The sequence below is a fragment of the Chanos chanos genome, chromosome 3, assembly GCF_902362185.1.
Source record: "Chanos chanos chromosome 3, fChaCha1.1, whole genome shotgun sequence".
In the NCBI taxonomy this organism is placed as follows: Eukaryota; Metazoa; Chordata; class Actinopteri; order Gonorynchiformes; family Chanidae; genus Chanos; species Chanos chanos.
Window position 1 is genome coordinate 2,961,892 of NC_044497.1, and position 16,583 is coordinate 2,978,474.

Sequence of the window (16,583 nt, forward strand, 5' to 3'; positions counted from 1 at the left end):
AATGCGGTTTGGCTTGTTGAGCAAACACAGGTTTACAGTTTAGTTCCTTATTTTAACGCAGGCGTCAGGCTGCTCCTCTGATGTATCCTCTCTAAAATAACACGTGGCCTAAAAGTACGACTTTATTCTCTTAATACTGTGTCATTTTTCCAGAAAAATCATGGGTAGATTCTCGTAATATTACGACTTTATTCTGATTCTCTGATCCTAAGAACAATACTCAACTAGAATTCAAATCAAGTAACTTAGATAAACAGAAGGATGTCCTTTTTGCGAAATTACTTTTTTGCTGCGTTTCCCACGCAGAGGAGAGGACTGTAACCTAGCATTAGTCTGACTGACTGCACTTGCTTCAAAATGCAGTTAACGTCCGTTACAGTGCGCATGCGTGCGACATCAGCTCTGATAGAAGCAATTGATTAAACCAGTAGTATTAGCTGGTCAGATCGTTAACATATCGCGTTTTGTATGATTACCATTCATATGATGTATCAGAAAAAAAACGAACAAACAAATAAAAAACAAATTCAAACTCTCTTGTGGGACATTTCAATTTTGGGGCCCTCTGGTGGCCAAAAGTGTCCTAAGCAGCGGCTAAGTTCGCTTATGCGTATGCCAGCTCTATAGCCACACAGCCCGTTAACATAATATTGCGTTTTGTGTGATTACTGTTGGTGTAATATAATATATCACAAAAGCAAAAAGAAGCCACATGGTTCGCTAATGCCTCGGGCCGGCTCTGACTGAGAGAGTTTACATAGAATCATAACTTTCACCGTGGCCACAGAGATACTCAATGTATTTTTAAAATGCCCCCCATTTCAACAAGACTTGGTTTCCTAAACCATTCTTAATTCTATACAAGTTAAAACACACAGCTCAGTGTAGTAGGGAGAGGACAGAGCAGGACTCACAGTAATATAACTCATCCCCAGATATATCAGATTGAAGAAATGTAAGTCTTATTTAAGTTTTATTGTATTCAATAACAGTATTTATTGTCAGTTAATGAACATAAAGAACCAAACGCCATAACCTGAAAGAGTAATCAATAATAAAATCCACATTTGAATATTACATTGTTTTATGATCCCACCAATCATTCCCCATGATAATATTATGATGATAACATTCTTCGTGTCTTCAGTCAGTCAGCTCACACTGGACCAGAACACAGCACACAGAACCCGTTCTCTTTCTGAGGAGAATAGGAAAGTGACAGAGTCGTAAGGTGGCTTTGCCTTATCCTGATCATTATGAGAGATTTAAGAATGACTACCAAGTTGTGTGTAGAGAGGCCTTGACTGAGCGCTGTGACTGGGAGGAGGAGTTCAGTGGAGACAGAACTCAGATAAGAGTTACATGTGCAGGCATCAGTAGAGCTAAAGGAATGACATTCCAAAGGAAAGAATGGGTAGGAATGACAGGTCCGACAGTATGGATTGATGGAATGATTGTTTTTGGCACAATGGTGTGAGAAGAGCAAAATAATTTCTGCCTCACTCCTCCAGTGCAGGAATGTACCTGGACCAGGCTGCCGGCACTCTGTCCCTGTACCACCTCTTCAATGACACGTGAATTGAATTTAACTCTTGTACTAATTTTGCTTCTGCAGGAGACTGCGGAGAATGCGTAATGCTGAAACCAACACACACAGATATGATCCACAGACAAGATAAGACAACGTGTTTTGTTGGTAAACTATATCATTGCAATTATTTCATAGCAGTGCCTGGAATTCTAAACAAACTTTTAATCAATCTTCCTTTCTTCTCTACTTTTTTCTCTCTCTCTAGCATCCTGCAAGACCTACTGAGGCTACTCGAAAGAGTTACAGGATGAACCAAGAAGGGAATCTAGAGAACAAAGAAGGGGGCAGGATCGCCACTCGAACGAGACAAAGAAGGAGAAGAGTAAGTCAAAACATCATTTCCCCAGCAGTTCTTTGACGTTTTCTCCATTTGCTATTTTCAGTGATCTAATTTCTGTTTTCACTGTGTTTTGAAGCTGCACAAGGCCAGAGCTAGTGTTCTTTAAAATGAGGAAGAGGCTGCCATATGGAAGATCGCATCAGTAGATATAATTTCTGAAGAGGAGGACACCATCTTGGATGGAAGGTCAGAATGGGTCTTCCCGCCTAGCACAGAGTTGTCTGCACTGTGTGGGGTGCTACAGATTAGACTGGACAAAGACCAGAAATATGTTGTGAATCACCATGCACGAGCTGGTGCAGATAGATTCACAATGGAGACCACGGAAGCTGGGTTGTTCTTGGGAATGTTCAACATTTAGAGTTTCATTCATGTTCCCAAAAAGCATTTATATTATATACTATGATATTACAGTATAGTACAGTGATATATATACATATATATGTATATGTGTGTGTGTGTGTGTGTGTGTGTGAGAATTTATATGCCTTATAATTTATATTTTACTGTATTTTTTTTATTTATAATAAAATTTGTGTAATTCATTTTTGTCTGACAGACTATTTATACAATCTACCTATGAGCATAAAACAACACCACCACCAATAATAATAATAATACAAACCATATGAAATCATGTCTGGGGACACACACATTTAGGAGTATTCCATGCCGCGTAACAGAGCTGCGAACTGCCAGATACAGCCGATTATCTGTGGAGTATTCAGGAATATACAAGAGTATTCCAGTCTGGATACATCTCTTTTCCTGCAGTGACACTGACCTTACAACACACACAACACGCACATTCACTGATCCCCTCCAGTGGAGGGTTTGGGATTTATCCTGACTACACTTCAGATGTGTGTCAGTTGTAATAGGGATGAGATCACAGAGAAAAACCAACAAGAAATCAAAATCAGTGTAAATGCAGCTACACTCATTTGTCTGCAGTAATTAGTCATAACCTCTCACACCATCTCCCAGGTCGAGATGAAATCCCATCTGTCTAAATGCAACAGCAATAAAGCAGCTCTAATCACTCAAAATCATCACAATCTCTCATATAACCTCCTTGGTTAAGGAGAGATCATTGCTAAACTGTTTGATCAATAAGAGCATTAATGAGATTATTAATGTTATTGTGATCACTGAGGGCGTTGACATGTGATTTATCAGAAGTGTTGTGATTGGAGAGAAGTGGATTGGACGGTTCCAGGACAATTAAGTTGACTGTGATCTCATGTTTGCTGTGTGGTGTGTGATAATCTGTTCCCATTTCCTAACCCTTTGTGTTAAAATAGAACAAACATATCTTTACATGTAGTCTGTCTCAATGGCTGCTGAGAAATGTGGAAGGGTAGAGACATGATTAGCACCTGTTGTCATCATGTAGACCTTCAGTTAATACTGGCTCCTGGGGAATCGGTATGAACTCTGTCTCCACATTGTGCACTGTCCACACACTTGGATTAAAAGAGATTAGTTTGCAACACTGAACTAAAACAACTCATAATTCATTATTTATACCATATGTCCTTGTGTGAGATGTACACAGTTTAACAGTTTCAGGTGAGTGACAGGTTTATGTTTTGCAAATCTCATTGAAATGGAATCTGAAAAAGAGCTTGAAATGGAATGCTGTTTGAAACTCATTTCTGCATGTTATGTATACAGATTTATGTATTAAATGATAATTTTCCAGTAACTTCCTTTCACTATAACTGAGACTGGTAACCATAACTTTCACTATGGCCACAGAGATACAAAATGCCCCCATTTCAGCAATTATTTCAGATATTCCAGTATTTGTGAGGAGACTTGGTTTCCTAAACTGTTCTGAATTCTACACAAGTTAAAACACACAGCACAGTGCAGTAGAGAGAGGACAGAGCAGTACTGATGTAACTTAGACTTAAGAACAGTATGCCCAAGTCTGTGTTTGCATAATAATGTTGGATTAACCTTTGGCTTATGAAACAGTGTTTATCAACAGAAGTGTGTAGCTTCAGTCTGACCACTTAAAAAGAAAAAAATATGTTTGTAACTGTAGTCATTGTGAATAAATTGTGAGTTCTCTGGTATGGGTCCTCACATACTAACTATGTTCAGTGTAAATTAATGACCAGAAAAGAACAAGTGTAAATCACGTTTAACTTTAATCATTTCAGTTTCAGGAAAGTGTTTCAGAAATCAACAATACAGAACTGATAAAATGAAAATACATTTGTGATTAGCAATGGCTTTTCCTCTGTAGGAATGATGCTATCATATGATTGGATTACACACAAATTCTTAATAACACATTTTAGAATTGCACTTATCATGGATCTCCACCTGAGCAATAGCTGAGCATGCATTGCTCATGGAAGCCCTGATCTCCACTGACCCCCATGTGAACAACATACTAGGGTCTGTGGCCCTGGCACGAACGAACCGAGGGTCATGCTTATAGTACATGAGATTGTAGAGTGCGTGGTCACATGGTTGACCCAGGTCAAAAATGCCCACCGCCAGCCAGTTCTCATAGTAGGTGTAGTCAAAAGGCACAGAGAACATGATGGCCATCATCTTTTCAGCGCGGCATTTCTCCCTGATGAACAGGTCGTAGGTCAGCACACCCACAGCCCCTGTGGCAGTGCCTGTTGTCTTGGAGAAGGCACACACCCCCTTTTGTTTGCTGCCTACAGTGGGTGGGGGAGGGTGGGTGTTGTAGCCGCTGATCATCCAGACTCTAAATAATTAAATATCGTTCAGTCAAATGAAATATGTGTCTGGTACCATCACCTTTTAACATTGAATTAACTTGAGTAAATACACATGTGGAACCTCAGTCTGGTCTTACTTGGGGTTGACAAGTGAGTAGACTCTGCTGCCATTCGTAATATTTATGGTGCAACTGCGGCCGGAGGCTTCTCCGACAGCCCTGCCAACATTCACAGCATTAGACGCATGTGCAAACCATGCCATTTTCCCGTATTTACTTTTTTCCTACGAGAGAATGAGACAGATGGAAACACACACACACACACACACGCGCGCACATTCATTAAGTGGTGCATATTAAGAAGTTCCAGAGTAGAATATTGTCTAGGATTTTCGGCAAAAATGTGACAGTGTCACTTTACTCACTCACTTAAAGGGTTCACTTAGACTATCAAAGAATGCTCAATATTTAAATAACAATAATGTAACTGTCCTTAAGAGACCCTTTTATTGTTGAAGAGGGGCCTTCACTTCCCCCAACGTCCCTCATTTAGTAGACAACCTGAGTCCTTCTCTTATATCTGTTTAGAGCCAAATAACCTAAAGTTCCTCTCATTTGGAACTAGAAAGCAAAACAACCTTGCCCAACTTATGGTCATCAAATAAGCTTCCTGCACTGATACTAAGTCTCCTCAATGTTTATACAGTCAGTTCATTTTGCAAAGCTGAACTGGCCTAATTCTTCAGTAAGAAGGAATGCATGACACCAGGTTCAGATGAACACTTTGATTACTGACCACTTGATTACCTAGAGTGTCACATTTTTGGATGGATGGAATAGGTTCTACAAATACAAAAAAATACAACACACACACAAACACACACAGAATCAACTCACCCTCACTTTATCTTCTGAGTTTGATTTGGTCGTGATTTTATCACCTAAGTTCAGGTGTGGTTAGTCAGTGTTTGTTCTTTTTTTTCCTCTTTAACAAATATCCCTTGATGATCTCGGAGAGCTCCCCTTTTATTGAGTTTGACTCCTCCTTTGGGGGCAGTCCCTTGTAACTAATTCATAGCTTGGCTTTAATATAACTCACTCTTACTATTGTCATTCTTGCCTTATTGAGACTGTAAGCCATAACAACATGGCAAAACATGCTATCTGTCAGTTTCTACAGAGATAAAGAATGTAAAATGTATTGATATATATTTTGATTCTTCTACATTAAGTCAGTACAGTCACTGAAAACTCCACCCTCCACCCTCCACAAGCCCATTCACGTAATGTCAAATCCAGACTATTTTACTCATCTCAAAACAACTCAGTCACTGGTCTTGAAGTTATTCGAAGGCTCACAGTTACAAGAACAGTGTGTCTTATGTCTAATACAGCTTAAATGAGCAGTCAGTTTTGTCTTCAGACACAGAACTGCATAAAGGAGAAAAAAAAAACAAACACTGCATAACAGGATATCCTATTGTTCACATCAGTTGTGTTTTAACATATTTTCACAGAGGCATCATCATCCCTTTTCTTTTCTTTTCTTTTAAATCTCAAATCAGCATCTGTGACCTGATCAAACTGACCTGACACTGCCAAAATGTGACTTTTCCTCTAAGGTGGTATCTCAGTCATTTATCCCTCAGGGTGGTATTCCAACCTAACTGTTATTATTAATATTAATTAATATTCCAACTGTTTATGTAGCTCTTTTCTTTTCTTTTCTTTTCCCTTTTCTCTTACTGAGTTATCTCTTAAATTATGCTTTTTTATTGTGTATTGTACAGTGTGCCCTGCTGCCAACCTTCATTTCTCTGTTACTGTACACTGTACCTTGGCATGTGACAAATCAAAAACGTGACTTGAAAAAAGTTTCTAATCTACTCTTTGGTTTTATTATATTCAAGGTTGTTTTTCATTTCATCGTACCAAAAGAGAAAAGAAAATATAGGAGGTTCCTATGTATAACCTGAAATGTTTCTCTTGTAATAGAATATTCCCCTTTGCAACTACTTTGATTCTTACATGCACTCTTTTGACAGATGTAAAAACTTCCTTCAGTTTGTTGTGGTTACGTGCCTTCTTCAGGCATAACACAATAAAAGTATCACCCTTAGTCTGAACCCATGATCCTCCTTATGATTAGACCACTGACAGGTTTGAACCCTGTTCCTTCTACTTTATTGTCAACAAATTCTCTGTTCTCTTTTCTGTGCACCCTCAGTTATGACTTCATGGCAGAGCTTAAAGATTCATTATAAATTCCTCCTGAGCTGTTCAAATATAAATTCAGCCTCCTGATAGGCAAATCATTTTATCAGATCATAAGTCAACTTTAGACAAATCAACTATTTGATCCCACTTCCTGGAACCATACTGAACACAGACACACCCAGTCCACCAAAACTTTAGAAACAATGTGTTTTTATCTGTAAAAGCAACTGCTCATTATAATTTATTTGGCTGCTTTGCTCCATTTGATCTCATAGAATTTAGAGCACTCCTCTCACACCCACGTCTTCAATATATATATATATGCTTGATCCCATCCTCATACAGCTATTAAAGAACTGTTATTATTAATCAACACACATTTACATTTATTTATTTTGCAAATGCTTTTATCCTAAGCGACATCCAGTGCAAACCATTGTTATATATAATTAATCCATCTCTATGCCTTGAACATGTACACAGAGAGCTTAGAGCAGCCGTTATTAAACCACTTACTAGGAAAGCAGATATTGATCAAAATCGCCTGTCCAGCTACAGGCCTATTTTCAATCAATATTTTGTTTCGAAAATCCTAGAAAAGGCTGTAGCCAGTCAGTTTGGTTTATTCTTGCAGCAGAATAATATTTCTGAAGATTTTCAGTCAGGATTTAGACCACATCCTGACACATAAACTGCTCTTGTTAAGGTCTTGAATGGTTTAAACCTTGCCTCAAATCATGGCTGTGTGTGTCTGTATTTGTGCTGTTAGATTTCAGTGTGGCTTTTGATACTGTGGATCATGTCATTTTGCATTTCCACAGGCTGAAAAATCTTGGTGGCATAGGTGGACAGACACGCTCATGGTTTAGGTCCTATCTAACTGACCACTGCCAGCTTGTTCTTGTAAATTTTGAGCACCTGAAGTATCCTCAAGTAAAGTTATTGTTCCCCAGGCCCAGTGCTGAGGCCACTATTTTTCTCAATGAATATGCTGCTTTCTGGTGATATTATATATAGCTCGGTATAGGTAGATAGAAAGATAGATAGATAGATAGATAGATAGATAGATAGATAGATAGATAGATAGATAGATAGATAGATATTGTTTTTTTTTTCTTTTCTCACCTAAAACCATCCTTTACTTGCTTCTTTGGAAGGCAGGAAATATCTTGCATTCCAGAGAACTGTGAATGTTTCTGTGTGTGTGTGTGTGTGTGTGTGTGTGTGTGTTTGGGGGGGGGGGGGGGGTATAAAGACTTGTTAAGTGAATACATTGCTCACATTGCTCCTGTGTCACACAGGGACTAAATCACTGACAAGTACTATCAAGATTGTGTGATGTGCCACCTAGTGGACAATAGGTGTAACATAAATACAGCCAGAAACACTCGACACATAACTGAAAAGACTTAATTCAGCATGTGTGTGCATATGTGTGTGTGAGTGTGTGTGTGTGCGTTCGTGTGCACATGCGTGTGTGTGTGTGTCCATACAGAGATATGCTTCCAGCTCTGGTATTTTGTAATCATAGTGTTCCGGCTTAGGATCAGAACATTTTTAAAAGCTAAAGAAATCACTGTATTTTCACTGTATTTTTTTTTTCACTTGATTGTAACTGTGGCAATAGATGTTATGCATAGCCCATTTAAATGTAGTAATGTTTGCCTGATTTTAATTTTATATCTCAGGATTGCCAGTTTAAATAAACAACTCCTCGCTTTTGGTAAATAAAAAAATAAATCTGAATAAACAGTGAATATAATTTTAAATAGTTGTTATTTGGTAACCTGATCACCTGCCCTAAGTGTAATAAGAGCGATTATCTGGTGTTGTACTGCGTATTTTACTCATGTCAGACTTACTGAGTGCACCGTAAGCATTTACCCATCTCCTGTTTAAATCTAATACCTCTCATGACAGATCCATAAGGCCCCCTACTGCTGAAATCGTTGCATGTGTGAACATGACACACTGTCACCACTAGGCGTCGCTGTGGTATAAAGATGCATACCAAAGGTATTTGGGGTCTGGGTATTATGTTTACATGGACAACTTATACAAGCCCAAAGTACATGGTGCTCTCGCTAGTGGTATGCGGAGGAATCTGTGAAATATTTTTAAAATTCATTTTAATTTAAAAACATATTATACTATCATGCCCTGTGATGGACTGGTGACCTGTCAAGGGTGCTTCCCAGCTTTTTGCCCAATCAGTGCTGGGATAGGCTCCAGCACTCCACACGAGAACACAACTTATAGTTCATGCAACTCAAATTGGTCATGAATGAACTCAACAGAATGACGTTTTTTTGCTGTTGTTAAACTGAATAAATACCTTAAGTGGGCACTTCTTGATGGCTTAGAATTTGTATGTATCATATCATCATATCATTTTCTGCAGCTTATCCGGGACAGGGTCGCAGTGGCAGCTGCATGAGGAGGGTAGCCCAGACATCCCTCTCCCCGGCTACATCCACCAGCTCCTCCTGGGGGATCCCAAGGCGTTCCCAGGCCAGCCGAGATATATAATTCTACCAACATGTCCTGAGTCTTCCCCGGGGTCTCCTCCCAGTTGGTCGTGCCCAGAACACCTCCACAGGGAGGCGCCCAGGAGGCATGCTGACTAGGTGCCCGAACCACCTCAACTGGCTCCTTTCAATGTGGAGGAGCAGTGGCTCTACTTCAAGCTCCTCCCGGGTGTCCGAGCTCCTCACCCTATCCCTAAGGGTGCACCCAGCCACCCTGCGGAGGAAGCTCATTTCCGCCGCTTGTATCCGCGATCTCATTCTTTCGGTCACTACCAAGAGCTCGTGACCATAGGTGAGGGTTGAAACAAAGATCGACTGGTAAATTGAGAGCCTTGCCTTCTGACTCAGCTCCTTCTTCACCACGACGGTCCGATACAACGACCACATGACTGCCGTGGCAGCCCCGATCCGCCTGGCAATCTCCAGCTCCATTTTACCCTCACTCGTGAACAAGACCCCGAGATACTTGAACACCTCCACTTGAGGCAGAAACTCAGTCCCAACTCGGAGGGGGCAAGCCACTTTTTTCTGACATAGGACCATGGCCTCGGACTTGCAGGTGCTGATCCTCATCCCGACCGCTTCACACTCGGTTGCAAACCGCCCCAACATGTGCTGGACGTCACAGTTTGATGAGGCCAACAGAACCACATCATCTGCAAAAAGCAGAGACGCAATCCTGAGGCCACCGTACTGGACACCCTCCTCACCCCGACTGCCTTGAGATCCTGTCCATGAAAATTAAGAACAAGATCGGAGACAAGGTACAGCCCTGGTGGAGTCCAACACTCACTGGGAATGAGTTTGACTTTGTGCCGAGAATACGGACACAGATCTCACTATGGTTATACAGGGACCAAATGGCTCACAGCAGCGAACCTGGCACCCATACTCCCGCAGTGCCCTCCACAGGACACCCCGGGGAACACGATTATAAGCTTTCTTCAGGTCCACAAAACACATGTAGACTGGACTGGCAAATTCCCATGATCCCTCCAGTATCTGTGCAAGGGTGAACAGCTGGTCCGCTGTTCCACGGCCAGGACGGAATCCACATTGTTTCTCCTGGATCCAAGGTTCGACAATCGGCTGCATTCTCCTTTCCAGTACCCTGGAGTAGGCTTTCCCAGGGAGGCTGAGCAGTGTGATACCCCAATAATTGGAGCACACTCTCCGGTCCCCTTTTTTAAAAATGGGGACCACCACCCCCGTCTGCCACTCCACAGGCACTGTCCCTTACTCCCATGCAACGTTGAAGAGGCGTGTCAGCCATGACAGCCCAACAACATCCAAAGCCTTCAGCATTGTTGGGCGGATCTCATCCACTCCTGGCGCCTTGCCACTGTGGAGTTTTCTAAGTGCCTCAGTGACCTCTGCCAGAGAGATGGGTGACGACCCTCCCGAATCTTCTGGCCCTGCCTCCTCTGTGGAGGCTGTGTCATTTGGCTTTAGGAGCTCCTCAAAGTGTTCCTACCACATCTTCAGTTGAGGTCAGGACCAATTTAAGCCGTACCATCCTACCAAATATTGTGACTTTTCGATGGACGGTTTTGGTTTTATGGGCAAAATTGGAAAAGTGGCGTAAGCACGAGAAGAAGAGGAAGAAGAAGAAGAAGAATCTGAGTAAGAAAAAGAGGGTTCCAAATTTGCTTGGACCTCTAATAATAATAATAATAATAATAATAATAATAATAATAATAATAATGATAATAATAATAACAACAATAATAATCTGAGTAGAAACAGGAGGGTTCTAGCTGTGCTTGAACCCCTAATTACATCTTGGGCCACCACTTTGGCAGGGAGCGTATGGTATTTATTTATTCATTCATTCTTTCATTTATTGTGTGTGTGCCACCATCATGAAGAAAGGGAGAGTGTGGAGACAGGGTTTGGTACACAGTGGTCAGAGATGTCAGAGACAAGGTTGGGGCAGTAGTCACATGAATAGTCCAAGGTTTGGTACACAAGAGACAGAACAACAAGGGCTTGGGAAAACTCATAATGCTCAGAAGAACCTACAGATCACACAGAGACAACTAAACATTATAGAAAAACAAATTACAGATAATTAATGACACAATGCAAAGAAAGATATCAGGGGAGTAGATAATGTTATATTTAAGGACAACTGGGGCTGTGATGGAAGTATTTTGTCATTATGTCTGGATATTTCCCCAACATTCTGGCCTTTTAGCCACACGCCGGATGGTGTTTAGCCTCCAACAAGAACTAACACAGACTAACTGAAACTAACACACACACACACACACGTACGAACACACATGCCTCCTCACATACACCTCATGCATCTTGCATGCATCACCTTCACACAAGACCACTGAAATGCTGAACTACGTAGCACTCTCCACGAAAACAGCACACAGCTGACACATAGCAGCACACAGGATGTACACTGGCTACCACGCCTTTTCATACCGCTCTCCCTTCAGGTAGAATGGCCTACCTACAGAAATAAGAGAGACAAACTCTCTTCACACATTTAAAACCAAACTAAAGACTTTTCTATTTTCACTGACTAATGGATAATATAAAGCCATTTAAGACCATAAATTCTGGGCTCTAAATAAAATTGTATTATTATTATTATTATTATTATTATTATTATTATTGTTACAAAAGGAGAGTGAATGAAAACCCTCTGCACACAAAGAAATACAAACCATCTAGATACAAAGAAAACCAAAGGGAAACACACAACAAACATGATGCAGTGACACACTGTAAATCAGTATTCACTGAGTTATGTGAAAAGTTCAACTCTTATGATGAAGCTGGTCAGAACACCCATTCCACCTGTTTTGCTGAATTTATTTGGTTTGGTGTGTTTTGTTATACTTTGAAAGTTACTTCACTTTGGAAACTGAAATAATCACATGCAGGGAAGAGCTTGCCTTTTCATACTGCTTATTCTGTTGTTCTGCTGTTAAAAGTCTGTTTGCTAGGAAGTAAGAGAAAGTTAATTACATCTTGGACCACCACAGCTGAGGCTGTGATGGAGGTATTTTGTCAGTAGGTCTGGACATTCCCCCAACATTCTGGCCTTTTAGAAGCACTGCTGACACTCAGTCTAACTAACTCACACACACACATACTTCCTCACATACATCATCCACACAACAACTTGCACTCAACCTATATTCCTCTGCTATAGTACATATATATATATGTGTGTATTTACCATTAGGAGGAAAAAAGTCCACATCCAGCTTTTCTAATATTCATATTTCATTCATTCATACTAACATTCATGACAATTAGAATTGTTCATACACTGTGATCATATGATTCTGGATAATTCTGAAAGACCTAAATTGTTATTTATTTCCTTTTTTCTGTAATTTGACAAGTTGTCTATCAAATGATAAATTAGTTCTTGTATGTGCAGGTATCCATTATGGCCTTACACCCAAATTTCCAAGTAAGCCATATCCAGTAACCCCAAGAAACAGGAACATTTCAACACACCACTCACTTTATGAAGACTTCTGAAATCTTTTGAAGTCCTCATGTGGTTGGGTTAAAGAGATGATGAAGAACAACAGAGGTGATTTGTAAAGGTAAGGCCTAGAGCATTTTCAGTATCGGGTTAGAGAAAGAGCTTGAGAAATCCTTTACTACCTTCAGTCTAAGTGGAAGCTCATTGACTACTGTCAATGAATTTCCTAAGGAAACTGTGACGTGACGTCATCATTTTGGCCTGTTGTTTTCGGGATACTCTACTTTCTACACAATAATATGAATAAAGAGATGATGAATATGATAAACTGGAAGTCATATTTTAAGTTTTAACACTGTCTAATAGGCATTACTTACGTCGTTTGATCCAGAGTTCGCTGTCTTTGTGGTGTCGAAGGTTGGCATTCCTACCATAGATGAGGATGCACTTGAACGTTCACAAACAAAACAGTGATTATGTCCGCAGTAGGTTAAGCTAAATTTAGGCATAACTAACGATATTCTAAACTTAAATTTACTAACGGTCATTTTACGAATTTAGAAATAAGCTTTCTCCCCTCCTGGAATCGCAACCTTATCGTGGTGGAGGGGTTTGTGAGCCCCTGTGATCCTGGGAGCTGTACTGCCTGGAGCATGTAGCTCCTGGTTGGTAACCCAAGGCAGAGAGGTCCCAGGTGAGGGGCCAGACAAAAGGCGATTCTAAAAGGCCTTATGATCAGCACCCACATAGAAACAGGCACCTCGCTGGGAATAGGGAGACCGGGGCCCCCCTGGAGCCAGGCCTGGGAGGGGAGCTCGTAGACGAGCGCCTGGTGGTCGGACCTGCCACGGGGGGCTGCCCTCTCGTGGGCCCACCACCTGCAAGGTGAGAAATAGGGGCCGGGTGCAGAATGGGGCGAGGGACCCAGCGGACTGGACTTACGGTACAGAAACTGGCTTTTGGTACGTGGAATGTCACCTCTCTGGTGGGGAAGGAGCCGGAACTTGTGCGGGAGGTGGAGCGATACCAACTAGATTTAGTTGGGCTCACTTCTACGCACAGCAAACCGTCAGGCGACTCAGGGGGGGCAGGCAAGGCCTAGTCCAGGCTGTTCTCAGCAGGGATGGGGAGGTCCTGACCTCAACTGAGGATGTGGTCAGACAGTGGAGGGAACACTTTGAGGAGCTCCTAAACCCGACTTCCGCCCTCCACAGAGGGGGGAAATCTCTGACTGTCGTGACGGCATGCTGGTAATTGTAGTCATTGAGGGTAAATAATGAGTTCTCTGATATGGGTCTGTAAGTCAACGATCTGTACCCGGAAGCACGATCGTTTTTGCACATGCGCATTATGGCATAATCAGAAACACAATTTTTTCCTGCACAATTTTTACCATGCATGTGCGAACATTTTACCACGGTGAACTTGTAACTGCTCGATTTTCCTTGCTCCCAGATTTTCCCTGGAATTACGAAATCCCAAAGTCCGGTCTGCAACAGGCAATAGTTTACTGCACTACCCAATTTGCATGGTGTTTTACGACATTACATCCTATTTCTGCATTCCCTGCCCGATTTACAATATTTTATTAGGTCATAGTTCATAACTATGCTATTGTTTATGCTATGCTAATCTGCTAAGCCTACGGACAATAAACTGTGCTTAACTAAATTAAATTATGCTCTACTAATATGCAAAGCCTTCAGAGAATCTTCGAAAATATAAAAACAGTTGTTCAGTAACATTATCAGTAGCCTATATGCTAACACTCCACCTCTCAATGAAAACAATACGTGTTCTTTGTGCCGTAAAATGTTTATGCATGAACAGTACAAATCTGGCTCATGTCATATAGTGTGCACACACTCTGGATGCTGCACATGCGTATTACAGTCTGGACTTCCGAATAATTCGTACTTGGGAGTGAGGAAAATCGGGCAGTTACAGTCTGAACACTTGATGGATGGCAGACAGCATGTTCCGTTCTGCACATGCGCGTAATTACTTAATCGGTAAACCAATTTATTCCTGCACGATTTGTACCATGCATGTGTGAACATTTTAAATGGAAACACCTGGTAATTCCCAACGAGAGTCTGTTTAAAGATATTTATTGTTTCTTATAGCACAGATATGGAAATGTTTCTATATCTGCGTGTTATAGATTGAGCAAGTGACAGCTGTCATTTTGTATGCTGCGGATTAGCATTTTTCCAAGTTCAGGGTTGTTAAAAAAAGCCTATGAGCAATGGGATTTTGGAAAATCAACAAAGTAACGCCCGTTGTAGTTAAATAACTGCTTGACCCACATTCAATTCTGTTCAATAAAATGCATTCGTATGTCGTCTATGTATAGACTTTAGACCCATTATATCTCTAAAATATACCTGTTGCTATCCCTCTGCTAACATCGAAAAATAACAGCACCACAGATGAAGACAGTTAAAGCGTCACCAATTTCACAGCAGAAGCTAACCATAGCTGACTTTACCAATCAGGGATCACAAGTTTTCACAACAACCAGGCAGTTTCATTTAATCAGACACATGAATTAGAGGATTTGATAGCTGCAGCTTCGTATTCTATAGAATAAGTCAGAACTTTTAGTCGTATTTTCATACATTATGGAAGACAAATGTGATCATACACCAACACTGCTCAAATGATATATTTTTATTGACGCACAAAGTTATTGTTTATTAGATTAGATTACATTAGCCTCAACTTAATTATACAGAGTACAGGTACACAGCCACACTTAACCAGCATCCAGCCAAAAGGGAGAGTGAGGTAGTCGGTGTCAGAAAAAAGTCAAAAGGTTAAAACGTTTATTGTCAGATGCACAGTTAAAACAAGGACATAAAAATCATAGAAGGGATCAGGCAGTGTAGTAAAAGAGATTCAATTCTGCACACGCACTGACTTTAGCACGTGCAGAATGGATTGTGATTCCGGGTACAGATTGTGGAGTCATACTAACTATGTGTAGCTGATGTATAAATGTAATATATTTAATTTTTTTTTAAATTTCACCAATAATCCATTTTCAGTTTCTGTGTGCATTTTGTTGTTTTTCTGTATACACATGCTTATGTATACATATTTCTTTTGAGGAGCTTTTATTTTATTCATTGTACGTTTGTTGTGTGACCTCTGATATTTTGGTGACGTTACTCTGTGGGTTTGTGGTTTTCTCCACAGTGGGCTGGATGCTTTGATGAGGAGAGGTAGGTTTACACCACTGCTAATTCTGACAGCGTGGTAAAACACTAAAGCACTGTGGGTAGAAACACTAAACGGAGACGCGCTTCTCAACTTGAACAGGTCACAAATGCTGTGGGTTTTTTTGGGTTTTTTTGGCATTGTAATATTTATATCAGTGTGTGTATGCATTGTCATTATTATTGATCGTGTACAGTATTTTGGGCATTGTAATATTTATATCAGTGTGTGTATGCATTGTCATTATTATTGATCGTGTACAGTACTTCTGTGTGGAATTTTCTCATGTGGTCTAATTTTCTGTTTCTTTTCTCCGTTAAAGATATACTTGTAGAACCCCGCTTATGTGAGGTTCCTGTACTGCTGTTTTTGTGTTTCATACAGAATAAATCCTGCCCCTCGGTTGGTTAGACAGTGGTTGTCTTCATCTTACTCCACATTATACACAGCACAATGCAGAGTCAAAAAGAAAAAAAAAAGAATAAACACAATCACACACACGCATATTTATATAAAAA

General features: G+C 40.6%; 1 protein-coding gene across 1 annotated transcript; it reads right to left on the minus strand.

Annotated features, from left to right (window-relative positions):
* Positions 1-4,185: 4,185 nt before the first annotated feature.
* Positions 4,186-4,916, minus strand: LOC115808694 (tereporin-Ca1-like). Its single transcript, XM_030770141.1, has 2 exons — positions 4,777-4,916; positions 4,186-4,665 (listed from the first exon to the last, which is right to left on the minus strand). The coding sequence occupies exons 1-2, from the start codon at positions 4,899-4,901 to the stop codon at positions 4,227-4,229; spliced, it is 564 nt and encodes a 187-aa protein (XP_030626001.1). The 5' UTR covers positions 4,902-4,916; the 3' UTR covers positions 4,186-4,226.
* Positions 4,917-16,583: the final 11,667 nt, after the last annotated feature.

Bases quoted from the DNA above. Each gene is read 5' to 3' on its own strand.
- LOC115808694 (XM_030770141.1), bottom strand. From the start codon at position 4,901: ATGGCATGGTTTGCACATGCGTCTAATGCTGTGAATGTTGGCAGGGCT. The intron at 4,666-4,776 runs GTAAGACCAGAC...TTAATTATTTAG, and splicing joins TACTCACTTGTCAACCCCAA to AGTCTGGATGATCAGCGGCT.